Source organism: Argiope bruennichi, chromosome 7 (genome assembly GCF_947563725.1).
Source record: "Argiope bruennichi chromosome 7, qqArgBrue1.1, whole genome shotgun sequence".
NCBI lineage: Eukaryota > Metazoa > Arthropoda > Arachnida > Araneae > Araneidae > Argiope > Argiope bruennichi.
The window spans coordinates 123,792,223-123,808,857 of record NC_079157.1 but is presented as its reverse complement, the minus strand read 5'-3'; the positions used below and the strand labels follow the sequence as shown (position 1 = coordinate 123,808,857).

Genomic DNA, 16,635 nt, shown 5'->3' with positions numbered 1-16,635 from the left:
TTGCTTTCATTTATATTTTCAATATCTTGTGATTAATCGCATGAAATCAGCATATCAGTCACACTAAGTTACCTTTTGCAGATCAGAGTAACATTATCATTAAATTAAAATTATCGTCCGTCGATAAAAAAAAAATGTAAATTATATTTGAGAAAGATATCTTAATTAGGAAAATGCATCTTTTTAAAATGTTACCAGATTTAAAATCGTTTATGAATATTATAAAAATCCTCAAAATAAAAACTTTATAATTATCTCTTCGAAATTCAACGAGCAACGCACGCATCCACATATTTTTTACAGCATTTTTTTAAGTTTTCGGCCATCAAAAACTATAACCTTTTTATTCCTTCTCTTTAATATTCTGTAAAATTTTCAGATTATTAGATGATTTGCATTTATGCTACTAGGACACAATCTTATATGAATTAAACGAAATGAAGAAGCAGATGTATTCAAAATTTGCTTTGTGAGGTTACTTCTCGAATACTGCAAGTCTACATTATTCTACTTCTGGGCCTACTTAAGGAATAGCATCACAAGCTAGGATGTATAGTTTTACCATTACACATGGTAATTATCATTTAATATTTAGATCTTCAAGATTTGCATTTTTCTTCAGATAACATTAAGTCAATTGAAACAACGATTCCCATGAAACATCTTTAATTTTTGGATTTTATTAGAGGCTGATAACTCCTAGATGTCTCTTGAAACAAAATCTGTATCTCTATTTAGTTTGTTAGCTCTGTAACCTCTTAACCTCTACGATCATTTTACAAAATAGCTTATGTTATTCAAAGTGTTAACAATTTTTATATCACCAAACCTTCATTCAATGCTAAAGTTAGACTACATAGCACTATCCAAATACATTTCAAAAAGAAGACCTGTATTTTTACCTAAGATTTTGGAAAATGTTTACTTTTGCCACAGTTAATGACAACTATGCCTTATTCTAGTCATCTTCCAATATGGAAATTCGAAAAAGAAGCCAACTTGTGAATGCAGAATCAAAATTTAAAAACACGAAAGAATCTCAAATCAGTTTTTCAGCTTAATCTTGTTGTGCTGCATCAGTATGCGACTGATTCTTTCATTTATCTGAAACAACTTTCAATCACATTAACATTTAAATAGAGTAAACAACCAGGAAAAAATGCCTACGTCAAGGTCTTATCATATCAGTGGAAAAGGAAAGTAAATTCTGAAAAGACAGCAAGTGTTTATCTTCATTCCCCGTTGTGTAAAGCTAATATACTTTTCGAACATTTATGGCTGCTATCGATGAAAGCTTTTTTGGGGTGTTCGAAAATGATTAAAATTAAATTCACTCTGAAGGTAAAATCCTTATTACATAATTGATTTTGGAGATGAAATGTTCATTTGCTGGCATTTCAAATCCACTTCCCATTCCGCTGATCCAATAAGGCTACGTTAAACTATGGTTAATAAAGTGTGACTGCCATTGTTTCAGTTTTCATGTATTGCTGAATGAAGTGTGCTAACCCACGTGTTGCTTCTTACTAACCGCATCCTCGTTACAGCATGTGACTGTCACCCCGTGGGCGCGTCCGGACGCACCTGCAACCAGACCACCGGCCAGTGCCCTTGCAAGGACGGCGTGACCGGCATCACGTGCAATCGTTGCGCCAAGGGATACCAGCAGAGCAGGTCCCCCATTGCACCCTGCATCAGTAGGTGGACACTCCTCCTTTCGCCTGTTTGTTCTTTCAGATTGGACGAGATTTTTAAAATGTAGAAGCATTTGCAACAGAATTAATTGTTAAGACAACAACAATTGCAACAATAGTACCGGCAAACAGTAGAAACTAGGCAGCAAGATCTTCATTCGAATTTATGGGATCCTCGTCATAAATGTTATTTTTGTAACAACCCAACAAAACTAAGTAAAATAATCGGGAGAAATCTACTGTGTGTCCATCAGGAGAACACATCCCGCCAAATGTCTATCTATGTTTATGGCGGTTGCTAAAGAAACTGTCGGAAGAGTTCATTTAGCATAGGCAGAAGTTATTCAAGTTTCTTAAATTGACACGTTTAGTGAAAAATTGGCGACATTTGTATTATTACATTTAATTTTTGAAAATAAATTCAAAAATGACTCACAAAATTCAAAATTATTTCGGAATCTTGAAAATATCAGATATTCCTGCTATATGTATACAAAGAACAACACAAATCAAACAGAGAAACTGAATAATTCGTATGTCTAACGATTGCGCAATAAGAAAATAACCAAATAAGAAATCTGAAGAAGAATCATACATGGCAAAAAAATTAATGGTCTTCATTTCATTTGTTTTAAATTATGTAAGTAATTAATATCAAACTCTCCGGAGCAAACGCTAGGTGATCTGTCTAATTTAACATAAAAACAATAGTAAGCTGTTTTCAATATGCATAAGATTTCTGAAACATAATTCACTTTTATATAAAAAGTTTATACATAAAAGTATTTTGAGTTTGAAAAAAAATCAAGTGTTCATTCAGATACTTGAGTTTTTAAAGTCTCCCTTGCTTCAAATTGAAAGAGCATTTTGAAGGATGTTAAAATTTAAGAGACAAGAAAAAGTTATTAAATAATGAAATGCAGTTAATATTAACCAAAGAAAAGGTTAATAAAATATAAATGAAGTAAACTAAGCGAATATAAAGAAACGTGCCATTGCGGCTAAAGCGAAAAGACGACTTATCGAGGGTTTTTTTTTTTGTCTCTTTAAATTGAAGCCCCCCCCCCAAAAAAGTAATCCCCTGATTTCCGTCCGATTCCTCCTATTCGAAATGTACTCTTTCTACAGTAACCAGTTTCTATTGCACTCGCCGTAAACATTTGGCAGGAAGTGTTCTCGTGGCGGACACACAATAGTAATCCCACTGAATAGTATCATCCCGACTGAAAAATGCGCTCACTTTTTCGATCACTTGTGTTGTGGTCATGCACTGTAAGATGAATCATTTTCATTTGAGCGAATACCACCCTCCCTTTTCTAAAGTTCGTAGTAAAAATTTTAAAATATTATCTGTAACTAGGAGTCCTGCGTAAATTTTTTAGTCTCTGAAATATTCATTAGTGTTTGATATCCCGTTGAAATTAGTTTTTTATAAAATGTAAAATTTAGAGACTCCAAAAAAATTCAATTCTCCAGTTTTCTTCGAATTGATAAGTACTATGGGTCTTTATCAGAGATAATTCAAACATACTCAGAATAAAATCGAAGAATGGAGTTCAGACTATTGTTGTAGAACCTAAGAACAATATAATATATTTCAGATCTATGTTTCGATCGATTGTTTTCATAATCGTATTTTAACATAAATATGTTTGTTAATACGCATAATGTAGCAAAACTTAACAACACTAGTACATAGCATTAATGTTATATTTATTTTACCATGCACTTTTGTAAATAATTCCGTTATAACTTTATCCAAAACGATTTCTAATTTTTTAACCATCTCTCTTTATTATTATTTTTCTAGAGATTCCAAGGATGGTGGACGTTCCAAAACGAGTCGCCGGGCGCCAAGGTAGTTGTATACTTTACTATTTTATAAATACCAGAGTTTCCATTTAACGAAGCTTTCTATTTCATAGGATTTAATGCAGAACCTTGGGCTTGAATAACATTTATACGTGTTTTGCTCTCCATATTAAGAAAGATGATTTCTGTTTATAGAAATTTTTACTCCTCCTCTTTCATTTTTAAATTTATGATATCTCCCTCAACCCCGCCCACTTTATTTTGTGACCTCTCAGTCACTGAAATTCGAACAAAAATTAGCAAATTGACTGCCACATCTTCAGATGCTTTTGCTCTATTTTAGATGATATAAAGCTGCTTAAACATTGACTGTCACGTGACTCACCCCTGCTATCTAATTGTATCGCACCATCTATCTAATTAGATGACCCCTTCTCTACTACAATTAAGAAATAGTAAAGAAGGGGTCATCTAATTAAATAAATGGTCCGATTATCACACGAGGGTCATGAAAGTAAACATGTTAATTTTCTGCACGTTGATTTCTAAATACCCTATGGTGCATAACACTACGAAATGTATTGAAGGCATCTGATCATTAAGATAATAGTAATGGGAGTTATTTAAACCAAAAACGTCACATTTTTCACAGCGTATGAAAAATACGAAGGGGTTAGAATATAATAATATTTAGTAAAATATTTTGGTACTCTTATGTTTTTAATAGCAAAAAGTTCCATTCTACTGTGAATAAAACTGTTCGAGCTATGAAGCTTTGAATATCACTATTTTAGATTGTTTTTAGACCATTAGTTTTTCTGCCGCCTTGAGAAAGATCCGCCAACCGATTATTGGTTTAAATTAATGAAAATCAAAGTTTCATAATTGTGCCAATTTTAATCGCAAAAGAGTGGGACTTTTTCTAATTAACATGTTGGTGGGTAAAAAATGTTTTACTAAATATGAATAAGCCTGGGTAAGTTGTATAAAAATTTATTTATAATTCTTTAAAAATTTATTTTTAAAGAATTTATTTCAAAACATTTATTTATTTAATTTTATTTATTTATTTCAAAAATTATTTATTTAATACCACGATTATTTATTTTTATTTATTTATTTCAAAAATTATTTATTTAATACCACGATTATTTATTTTTATTTATTTATTTCAAAAATTATTTATTTAATACCACGATTATTTAATTTTATTTATTTATTTCAAAAATTATTTATTTAATACCACGATTATTTATTTTTATTTATTTATTTCAAAAATTATTTATTTAATACCACGATTATTTATTTTTATTTATTTATTTCAAAAATTATTTATTTAATACCACGATTATTTAATTTTATTTATTTATTTCAAAAATTATTTATTTAATACCACGATTATTTATTTTTATTTATTTATTTCAAAAATTATTTATTTAATACCACGATTATTTAATTTTATTTATTTATTTCAAAAATTATTTATTTAATACCACGATTATTTATTTTTATTTATTTATTTCAAAAATTATTTATTTAATACCACGATTATTTAATTTTATTTATTTATTTCAAAAATTATTTATTTAATACCACGATTATTTATTTTTATTTATTTATTTCAAAAATTATTTATTTAATACCACGATTATTTAATTTTATTTATTTATTTCAAAAATGCATATCTTGACTCAATGACATTTTTTAAACTTGGAAATGTGCCCAATCTTTAATGGTTTAGAAGCTGGTATTTGTACTGCAATTACAAAGGCTTTCTATATACTTGTAAGTATACTTGTGACAATAAGAAAACATAATTTTAAACACTGAAATGAATATGAAAGCATTTGGGTCAAAGCCAAACGACGTTAAAAAATGGGGCATTTAAATCACGCAAATCCATTCTATTTGCAAAAGTGACTGTTTAATAAAAAAAAGATTTTGAAAAGTAGTGGCTTCTTAGTTATTTTTCAAATTCCATAATAATGATAGTTACATTCATTTGACTAAAAATCCGCGCAACATTTACATTTGTAAAACAATTTGATAATCATTATATATATGTGATATAAATTATTTTAAAAAATAAATAAGACTGGAACATATATTTTCTTTTAAAATTTTGCATTAAATTCATTTTAAATTTGATTTTAAGACAGTGCAGCAAAAAAATGGTCTTCATAAATTAGTCTGGACTTAATTTCGCTGATAAATTGAAGGATATTTTTCTTGGGAGAAATTTATATTGAATATCCTTCTTCGTACTTTAAAAACGGTGAAAAAATAAATAACTAGCGAATAAATGGTTTATTTCTTTTGTTTTGCAGACAAATGTGGCGACTGTCCGTCGGCAAGAAAACGAGTCAACCTCAATAAATTTTGCAAACGAGACTATGGTGAGTCGTTAAATTTGTTCTTGTCAACACTATAAAATGCAATGACCCATCTTGTCGATAGAACAACAAGAATTTAAAAAATAAAGATATTTGTGTATGTTTATTGGATATTGAGAATTATTATATTTAATAGTTGAATGTCAGTTTATTACACTCATCATATATATTGATTTTTTTAGCTTGTTATATGATTTAAAGAAACTGAGTGACCTACTTAGAGGAAATATTTTAATATATATCAATTTCATGGAGAGAGAAAAAAATTTAAAATGTTGATTGATGTGATATTTCAATTTGCAATTTAGTATTATATTTAATAACATCTTAAAACACATAATTCTTGTTCATAATTCTTCTTCGTTCTGCCTTCATCTCTCTCATATTCTTTCATATAAGTTGTTCATTTAAAATGCGAGACTAAGAAATATCTTTGCTTAACTGTTATGCATCCAAGGGCTTTCTTTTGGTATTTATATTGAAAAGAAAACTTGAAAATATACAGCTAATATGCATAGCAACGGATGTTTTCTCCTTGTTGTTTTTCAGTTTCACAACTTTGATATTGTCTTATAATATCGTTTGTAATGTTGTATGAGGATTTGTATGAGCGAGGATAGAACCTGGGACCTTGTGGTTCACAGCCGAGCAACAAGATCACAAGACAAAAGTAATACTCATGTCTCGTAGCTGTTAGCTGGCTTATAAGCTTTCACCACAGCAACATATAAGCCAAGGAAAATAAAAAGCTTTAAAAAGCAAAAAATTTCCTTGTTTTTTTCTTTTTAATTAGAAATAATTAGATGCGAATTGTACTCTTTATTCTAAATTATTATTAAACAAATTTTCTTTTCATGTTGCTATAATTTTTATTAATTATTTATTTATAGAAATTATTTTTAAAATTAGTTTAAATAATAATTTTCATTACTTCACTCCTCTCATCCCAGAATTTGGGCAAACTCTATCCACAGGAATATTGTACATGATAACTGATAGGTTAGATAAATGCCAGTTAAAAGCTGCGTCCTTTACAGCTAATGTAACCCTAATGGAACTATCGGTAGAATTTGACTGATTGATCGGAACAGATGAGGTAGAAATCAGATTGTAATTTCACAGGAATTGACTCTACCGACCAACAGAATGAAGTCATTGTCACGACTCATTATAAAAGCTTTGCTAAGTGAATGATATCTTTATGTGGAAGAAATCTGGGGAAGAACATTGCTTTACATGTTTCGCCAAAATAATTCTATTCAAAATACTTACTTTTTGGAAAAGGATATTAGCTGGATACGATTCAAATTTGCACTTTTAGGCAGGGTTTACACTCAGCCATTTATAAGATGGCCAGTAGGCAGTGACTGATTTATGATCGTCACAATTTCATAAGACAGATTAGGCATTCCATGTTTAACTATAAATTGCCGTTTTGGTGTCCCTGAATTTTTCTTTTCACTACGCATCGCATTAAAGTGATGGATATTTACACAAAGAAATATGGTAAAATTAAAAAAAAAAGTCAACATACCTAAATTTGGAAAATTAGAAAAGAAATGACAAATAAAATCACAAAAAAAAAAACATCGCATCAGAAGAAACAAAGAGCAAAAAATGTCGGAATTAATATATGATAAGTGATCACTTTTTCCATGCCAAATTCTACAGACGCATGCGCAGTAAGAAAAAAATACGATATAGTGGTGTGTTGCTGTCACGTCGGGACAATTACTTGCCAACGACCGAACAGCATTTTTCAGCCTTTCAACGCATGCGCTGCCTACTGGTGGTCTTTTAATTATCCGAGTATAAACCCCGGCATAAAGTTATTCATATCAGTCAGTTTTGTAAGCTTTGTATTGTTTGACCCTATTAGAGCATGATATTGTACGATATCTCCACGATATTGTTCGATATTCTCAATGCTGGCCAGTATCGTGAGCATATCGTAACGATGTTGTTGAGCAATTTGTGCTTTTAGGGGAACAATCAACGGTGAAATAAGCTAAAAGAATAAGAAGCAGATGAATAGCTTTTTATTTGTTAATGTTCCTGCAAGCCTTGGGAAGATAAAGACGTCTAAAAACATGCTAACAAAAATGAAGCATTGTAAGAGCAAATACCATCACAAACATATTCTTGAAAAAATCAAGTAAGATTTTCTTGAAGAAAACGTTAATCCTTCTCTACTGGTACACACTATAAACTATCGATTACCGTTCTGTTCTTTGCCAATTATCTGCGGTTCTTAATCCCAAAAAGTTGTTATAAAACTTCAATCACAAAGAGAAAGAAATTTTTAATATCATAAAATTTTTATCATTTTGACCGATTTTCATTTTCATAAGAAAAATAATGATAATAATAGCTTGTAAATATAGAAATTTATTCTTCGTTAAATCAAAATTGTATGTGTAGCACCCTAATATAAATAAAAATTGTTGAAAAGCATTTTCGTATTCTTTTTTGGTAATTTTGAGGATTGCTGTAGAATTGGTTTATCCGTGCCACCAAAATCCGCTGAAGGTTGGGAGTTTATTGTACTTTCAAACTGTTGTTAACTTGTATAAATTGTAATTTAATTAAATAAGATAGTTCTTTAAAAAAAAGACTTTGCATAGTAAAAAACAAAAAGAATCTGCATCTGTTATTCGATACATATACACTTGGACCCATTTCTTTAATAGCACAAGTCTCGAACGTAGCTTTCCACAACGTCAAGATTGTGTGGCACATTCTTCGTCAAAGCCGTTTTTCACGAGTTTAGTTCGGATGACTCGGGCCTAAAGCGGCGGATATAATCCGCATCCGAAACATTAGATTCCGTGGTAACACATAAAATAATCTCCAATCCGTTAATCCAGAGGAATTTCGGCTGATCGCCATTTTCGCACTTCAACGACTTTCCTCCCGCAAGATAGATGTTGCCAGATCGCATTCCATACCTCTCCTGGGGAAAAAAGAAATCGGATCATCCTGTTGCTACCAGCACAAGTCTCCTAAGTGGCAGGAGGGCTTCGCCTTTCTTCGGGGATTGTAACATGAGAGGAAATGTTTTATGGGAATTGTTTTGAGTTGGCTTGTTTCAGCCCCCCGGCTGAATTAATGTAATGCTTGTATGAGAGGTAGATAGAAAGGAAATTTTTTAAAAACAGAAATGCGCTCAAGTAATCTGATCCATTAACAAGTGACACTGTTATTCAATTTTTCTCAAATTCATTTTGCAGCATTCTTTTTTGAGAAGCACTTTATTTTACTCACTCCACTTATACTTCTACGAATAATGCATTTATCTTTTATTTAAATAGTCTTACACTGTTAATACTACCTAATATACCTGGCATTGCTTTTGATAAAATTAGTTTCAAATCTTAAATATTTATAACATAGCACTTTTTAAATAACTTTAATACTTCATTTGCTGCCCTTATGCTTTATTCATTTCCGCCTTCTTCAGTGTCATCTGGCTTCACAACTAGCAACTAAAAAAAAAGGAAAAAAATTCAATACTATAAACCATTTGCTACAAATCTAGTAATATCCTTCAGATTTCTTCTCTTTCTATGATTTGACGGTGACAACAAAAGTTTGGATATTTATGTGTCTAACAAAAAAAAAAAAAAAAATGCCTGATGGTCTTTTTTTTTCCCCCTCTCTAAGGCCACTTGCTTCTAGTAGGAAAGAGATTCAATAATATTGAATGACCTCACATACTGATTAGGATCATTTAAAAAAAATCGTAAAAATTAAACGGGATATTTTATTGCGATTAACTAATGTCAAGGAAAAGATAACTATTTAATCTTTAAGAGTATTTATAAATAATTTTCGTGCAATAATTATTTTAAAAGTCATTGATGGAAAATTGAGAAAAATGCCCAAGTTTAATTTATTTTTGTTTATTTTAGTTAAATCTAAAATTAATTAATCTTGAAATTTGAAAAATGAAACAGTTGATTTAGATTGGCATGTGAAATTTCATGCTGCTACTGTTCAACATTTCGTGGGAATTATTGTGATAGACAGACACTTATATACTCTGTTTTGTATGTATAAATACATTTCCAAAAGTGTGCGATCAAAGCTTGTTTGGACAAAATTATGCAATTAGAACCTTTTTATAGGAACATTTTAAGACATAGCCATTTTTGCAAGGCATTACAAAAAGAATCTTTTTAGTAATTTTCCAAAATTAATTGATGCAATATTAAACTGTTATGCAACATATTGGAAGTCATTCAGTTTTGCATGGGGAATCCCACTCTTATGTGCAGTTTCTGATGGTAAAATGTAAATCTTTAAAATGGTAGGTAGTAATTAGACAATTGTATCTTTTTAACATATTTGTATTAAAGAGTTACCCCCCCCCCGCCACACACACACACACTTAGACAACCATACCTAAAAATCTGTATCTAAGGAATAGCTGCAGCTGCGTCCAATTATAAATCAAGTTTCACTAGAAACTGTACGATACTCCGACCTAGCCAAAAGCCATACGGGAAGCTTGATGGGGCCACCGAAGAGCAACCCCACCTAGCTCGAAGGAGCAAACTATACTTGATGACATTGGACCCTTGCAAACAATAAAGAACCCTCTAGAAAAAACGCATATTGGTACAAAAAAAGAATAGGGGGGAAAAAACATTACATTTTACACTACATATTGAGTTGTGATGTTAAGTTTTCGCTACAAAAAATCTTTACATTTGCTGGTAAATGCTCTCCAATTTGAAATAGACTAGTGCTGTATAATATTTAACATTTTCCTCTCTTACAATAATAATATGTGTAATTTTTCTTTTCTAACATGTTTGTGAATTGCAGTGGTCCAGGCGAGTGTTTTGTCCAGAGAGGCTGTGGGAAACTGGATCAAGTTCACTATCCACGTAATGCAGGTGTTCAAGCAGGGTTCGGCGAAAGTCCACAGGGGGACGCAGTTCCTCTGGGTCAGCGTCACTGATCTGGCCTGCAAGTGTCCCAAGATCAAGGTCAAGCAGACCTACCTCATCCTCAGTAAGTAGCTTTGTGCAATCCCAGCTAGTTGTTTGCACAGTGGATTAACCCTTTTCAGTGCCGAACAATGCAAATGTGGCAAACACCAAACAGTATTTTAAAACCAAACGCTTAGAATTTTACCCATCCGTTTTCCTGCGGACTGACGGGCTGTATTTTCTTTAGCTTTATTCTTTATTCCTAAATATCGTGAGACATTATTTATTCAAGACGAGGCCAATAAAACTGTGCCATTTCTGAAAAGGCTTTAGAATTAGTGACAAAACGAGGGAACGTCAACCACGGCGTATACTCTGATTTTTCGTCCCCCTTCCCTTCTCATTTATTTTAGCAATTTTAAATTTCGCACAGATTATATCATTTTTATGTTGTTTTAACATATTTAATCTTAAAAAGTGGCATAAAAGCACTAGAATTTTGTCACCATGGCACTTCCTAAGAAGAATGACAGGGATATTTAGAAGCTTGTTTTGGAAAGAAGATCATTATGATCCGTGCGATGGAAACAAGTGGACGTATGTTTTGGGGATCATTTCTTTAATGATCACATTTCATACAAAACAAACACAAAAACGAAAAACAAGACATTAACACAAGCACCTCACAGAACAGCATGCGTACCTAATCAGGCATCGCCATCTATTATTCAAAAGAGAGCATAGAGTAATGCAACTACTAAAAGCTTCTAAACCACTTTTCATCGCTAAGCCACTGATCAAAAATAAACATTATTTGGTTCCGATGGTTCCATCATTTTGACGTTTTATTTATTTATTTTTTAAATTGTAATTGTTAAAAATACCTACAGAATGGTAAAAAGATGTAGATACATTTGTTCAGGGAAATTCGAAGCAATTGAATGTATTATTTTTTTAGTGTAATAAACAATTCCGTGTATTAAGTGAATAATTAAGCATCGAATTACTTTTTTGAGTGTAAAGAGTTAAAAAGGAAAGTATTTTTTGAAAAGTTATTTTTAAACAGGAGAAAAATAATATTTTATGATATTGCAACTGTAACATTCTTTTGCCAATGACTATTTATTTGCAGCCTTATCAGTTATTATGCCCTAAATTATATCTATATATTTATGTTCCCTTTATGAAATAATGCAATTAAACCTGGTATTTCTCCATTAGCTATACAATTCATTTTAAACTGTGCTTCTACCTGATAAAATCAAATTTCGAGGTTATGCATCCAGAAAGATAGAATTTTCGCACTCACCTTGATAGTTTCTGAAGAATTAGCACCATGTAATTAGTTTTCTGAATCTCGGTATTTTCCATACTGTGTACCGTGATGACATCCAGGTTCTCCAAGAGAATTAGAGATTACAATATTATAAAACCTCATTTTTCTTCTTTTTTAAAATAGCTTTTCAAAAAACACTTTCCTTTTTAAACATTATTATTCTATGAACACTTTCTTTTTTTAAACAATCGTTCTGTTGCCCTTTGTAGTTTACATAAAGTTGTAAAAATAAAGTCGAAAGAGAAAGTAATCGAATAATTAAACGAATAACTGAACCAAAATTATTTACATTCATGAAATGCAAATAATTTTTGTTAACAACTCGTTCATTTCTAACTCTTACTAATAACTAATTAAATTCTAACTCTTATTTAACTTATACCACTGGTCACCTTAGGTGTCGTCATCATCATCTGACCACGGTTCAAAATTAAGAGGTCCTTCCCAAAACGGGACAATGCTCGAGATTTTAATTTAAAAATTTAAGCAATATAAGGCAACGCATCTTCTTGTTTTAGCGACTTATTTCTACTTATCTGAGAAAAAATCTGCAATAATTGTTTAAAATTCAGTAGATAATTATTCTATTTTTCTAGAAAATTAATAATTCTAAAGATATTGATGTTTCTTACATGTCTCAATGTTTTTAGGGTTAAGTCTATTCAACTTTTAAATTCACAATTGATTGACGAATGTATTCTCCTAAGAAGTGTAAAAACTTTTTGTTTTATTATTTTGTGACCCATTGTTCTTTATTTTGCGTTTTCTCTTTCTCTTAAGTATTATCGTTTATTTGTGTTTCCTTTGTCATGCTGCATTAGTCACACAATTTTTGCACAATTTTTTACTATGCACATTCTCTAATAATAATAATAATAAATAAATAAACAATGGGAATAGTCTTTTCAAAACTTTCCCGCATACTCTCTCATAAAGGTGTTATCGTAAAGATTACTTTGTATAGCCATGGCATACAATAGTTATGAAATATTAACCTTTGGAATGAATTTAGTATTTTTACTGAATCTATCGAGTGATCATTCGCGAAATTTTTGGCGATTAAACTCTGACATGCGGTTAATAGTATTCGAAAATCGAATTTGTGCTTTCGACGCCTTTTTATCAACAGATTAAAATGAAAATCTGAAACAAAATTATAATAGCAGTCACAAAATCACACACCAAATTTAATATATTTAAGTCCCTGCGTTTTTGAATTATCGCCAGAGACGGCGGTAGCAGGGAGGCAATTGCCTGCGAGATGGAGAGTTTTGTCGGCAAAAGTGTTCACCATTTCAGAATGGTTGTCGAAAATTGCGCATTATCAAATACGATTATTTAACAACTACCAGTTAATATATTGTTAACAGTCGAAATATCCAAGTAACGATTAAAGTATTTTGACTACATTTGGAAAAATAATCACTAAGGTGGTAAGTCAATAATATGCGTATTTTGCGGACAATTTTTGATAGACCGACTAGGAATTGAATACAATGGATATCGAAGACGTTAAGTTCTCAGATTTTCAGACATCTGATTCAAATGTTGTTCATTAAGCTTATAATTTGCACTACTTGTGGCAATATAACCGAAAAGGTAACAAGTGAATAAGATATCGAAGAGGTGATAGTCTCATTTTGCTGGCAATTTTTGGTCGGCCGACAATGAACTAAATACGGTGAGTATCGAAGACGTTATGTCTACAGATTTTCAGGCATTGGATTGAATTGTCGTTCATTTAGCTTATAATTTGCACTAGATTTGGCAATATATCCGACAAGTGAATAAGATATCACCTTCTGTCGACAATTTTTGATCGGCCGACTATGAACTGAATGTGATGAATGTCGAAGACTATATCCACAGATTTTCAGACATTTGATTCAAATGTCGTTCATTAAGCTTTTAATTTGTCCTATTGACAATATAACCTAAAGGCGACGACACGAAATGTGAATAAAATATGTCGCATTTTGTCAAAAAATTTTAATCGGTCGACTAAGAATTTAATGCTATGAATGTCGACGACTTTGTCCTAATTCTCAGTCATTCAGCATATAATTTATACTATATTTAACAGAATAATCAATAAGCTTTCAAGTGAATAAGGCATCACATTTTGCCCGACTAATCCATGTCCTTCGGCTAAGATTTTATTATAGAATATGAAAAAAACAATTGTTTACACCGAGTACTTCGATTACATTTCCAGTAGATTTATTAGATAAATTGATGCTTTTAGATTATCCATGACTAGGACGATAGAGTTGTTTTCCATGATTCATCGTTCAAATTCAGGTTCTAAAATGAATCGTCATCTTATTCATCTAATTGTTACATCCTCGGTAACGAATTGGTAAATTTATTTTACTCATTTCACTACGAGAATTGTCCGACTAAAATCTAGTTAACGGTTACACTAAATTTAATAAAACACTCTTTTTTTTTGACACTCTTATGAATCAGCATGCTAAAAAGAGTTATTTTGTTGTAGCCAAATTATGTGAATTCATTATAAAACACAGGGGTAAGTAAATGGTATAATTGTAATTTAAGTTTATTTAATAGTAAAATATCTTTTCTTTTGCAATCTAATTTATCAGGCAACAATTATTACACTAAAGAAATATTACCGACTGCCATTGACGACAATAAATAAATAAATATTTGTGATATGATAGCTTTGTAGCTACAAAAAAGGTTTTATACAAGTATGCACTAAATTTGTTAAATAAATTACTACCTAAATTTTCCAGACTCTGCATTCAGTATCGGGAAACGTATCATTTTGTATTTTATTTTTTCTTTCAATTACTGCACAATCAAAAAAACTATATAATTTCAGATGCATCTAACTTTTTAATAGACTTTGAATAACGATGTCTTTTTTAAAAAAATATGATTAAAATAGTTATTCATAGAATATTCATAAATAACACATTAACCTCTTGACATACGAATTTATTTAACTTCCTAATTAGATGGCAGATCTGTTTTGGGACAATTATTATTACTTTAATCCCTAGAATAATATAAAAGCATTTCAAGTAACTATGCGTTTTCAAGTGATTTTTGCATTTTAAATTACTTAATATTTTCACTTAATTGCAGAGTCAAAATTAAAAATAAAATAATTCCATACGCGAGTCAGATTCGTCATTGTATACAAAGTGGTTAAGAAAAACTATGCATGCAACTCAGGGGATAAAACTCACTTTTGGGGAGGATATTAGCTTGTAATAACTTCGAATTAAAAAAGTACTTAACCTTAATAAACGCATGCCTAAAAATGAAGATAGGGGAATTCCTGATCAGGATCTAATTATTTTTTAATAAAATTCATTGGTTTTTTAAGCCTAAATATGTATTGAAAAATAAATACAAGGGGGAATCTAACATTTAAGCAGTCCATTTTTCATAAACATATTTTTCATATCTTATATAAAATAGTAAGTTTATACATATATTTACAAAATATTTTTTCCTCGCGCTTATTCTCCCCCATTTTGAAACACATTTGATTTCCTGCTCGTTGTTGCAATCCTTACTTAACAAATATTTTAGGTAAGGGACTACGCCAAAAATCGATTTTCAGAGGAAACATCGAATATTTTTTTATTTATTATTCTGCATTAAAAAATTTCTTTTATAAAACTTATTGTTTCAACATTCATTTTATATACCTTCTGATGTAAAATAATAAGAGCATGCATTGTTACTTAGCACGACAAGTCATTCTGTGTTTCTACCTATATACTACAATCTAGAATGGAACATAACCATATTTTTTTCTAAAAATTAGATCTCAGAGAAATGAAATCTCAATAAAGAAATAGACTCAACTATTGACAATTTTTTGATGGTCAGTAAAAGAAACTGGGAACATTTTTTTTTTTCAAATACCTTTGTAAAGTTTTAACAATGAAAGAAAGGATCAGCATCCAAATAAAAAAGAAGCTAAATATTACTTGCTTTTCTTTAATTAAATGTAAAATTACTTATTATGTGTTATTTTGAAAACAAATTAGAGATATTGTTTGTGCTTGCCTCCCTTCGGATTTGTCTTGCCCTCCCGTCGGCAAATCTCTGCTGCCGCCTCTGGTTATCGCGTTTACAACTTTCTGTGTTGTTTCTTATGGCACTTGCCATGGACAAGCCCGCTGTTACGAAGACAGCGATTTAAGCCAATAGGGTGCGCCTCTTGTTTTTTCAGTGGCGCCATCTATGGCCAAGAGTACGACTTTGCCACTACACACATCACAACCCTATTTACGGGACAGATTTCATTTATGTATTTCATTTACGCAATCGCAGATCGTAATTTAGACCTGAATCAGAGAACGATTAATCCTGATCCAGTACCCCCAGTGGTATTACTCTCGACATGGAGGACTTTGTGACCACGACAGATTTATACGCGCTCCAGCCACCACACACGCGGAGAGTCTTCGGCCAGCGGG

At 31.0% G+C, this 16,635-nt stretch overlaps 1 protein-coding gene across 4 annotated transcripts in view; it reads left to right on the top strand.

Moving 5' to 3' along the window:
• The window catches only part of LOC129976224 (netrin-1-like), a 152,213-nt gene that overhangs the window by 131,540 nt on the left and 4,038 nt on the right, over nucleotides 1-16,635 (top strand). For 2 of the 4 annotated variants that reach the window (XM_056089682.1, XM_056089680.1), the window contains 4 exons: nucleotides 1,548-1,697; nucleotides 3,505-3,555; nucleotides 5,834-5,902; nucleotides 10,730-10,918. In XM_056089682.1, the coding sequence (XP_055945657.1) occupies nucleotides 1,548-1,697; nucleotides 3,505-3,555; nucleotides 5,834-5,902; nucleotides 10,730-10,918 (459 nt within the window). The remainder of the gene's footprint in view (nucleotides 1-1,547; nucleotides 1,698-3,504; nucleotides 3,556-5,833; nucleotides 5,903-10,729; nucleotides 10,919-16,635) is intronic. The other 2 variants (XM_056089681.1, XM_056089683.1) reach the window with 2 other exon arrangements.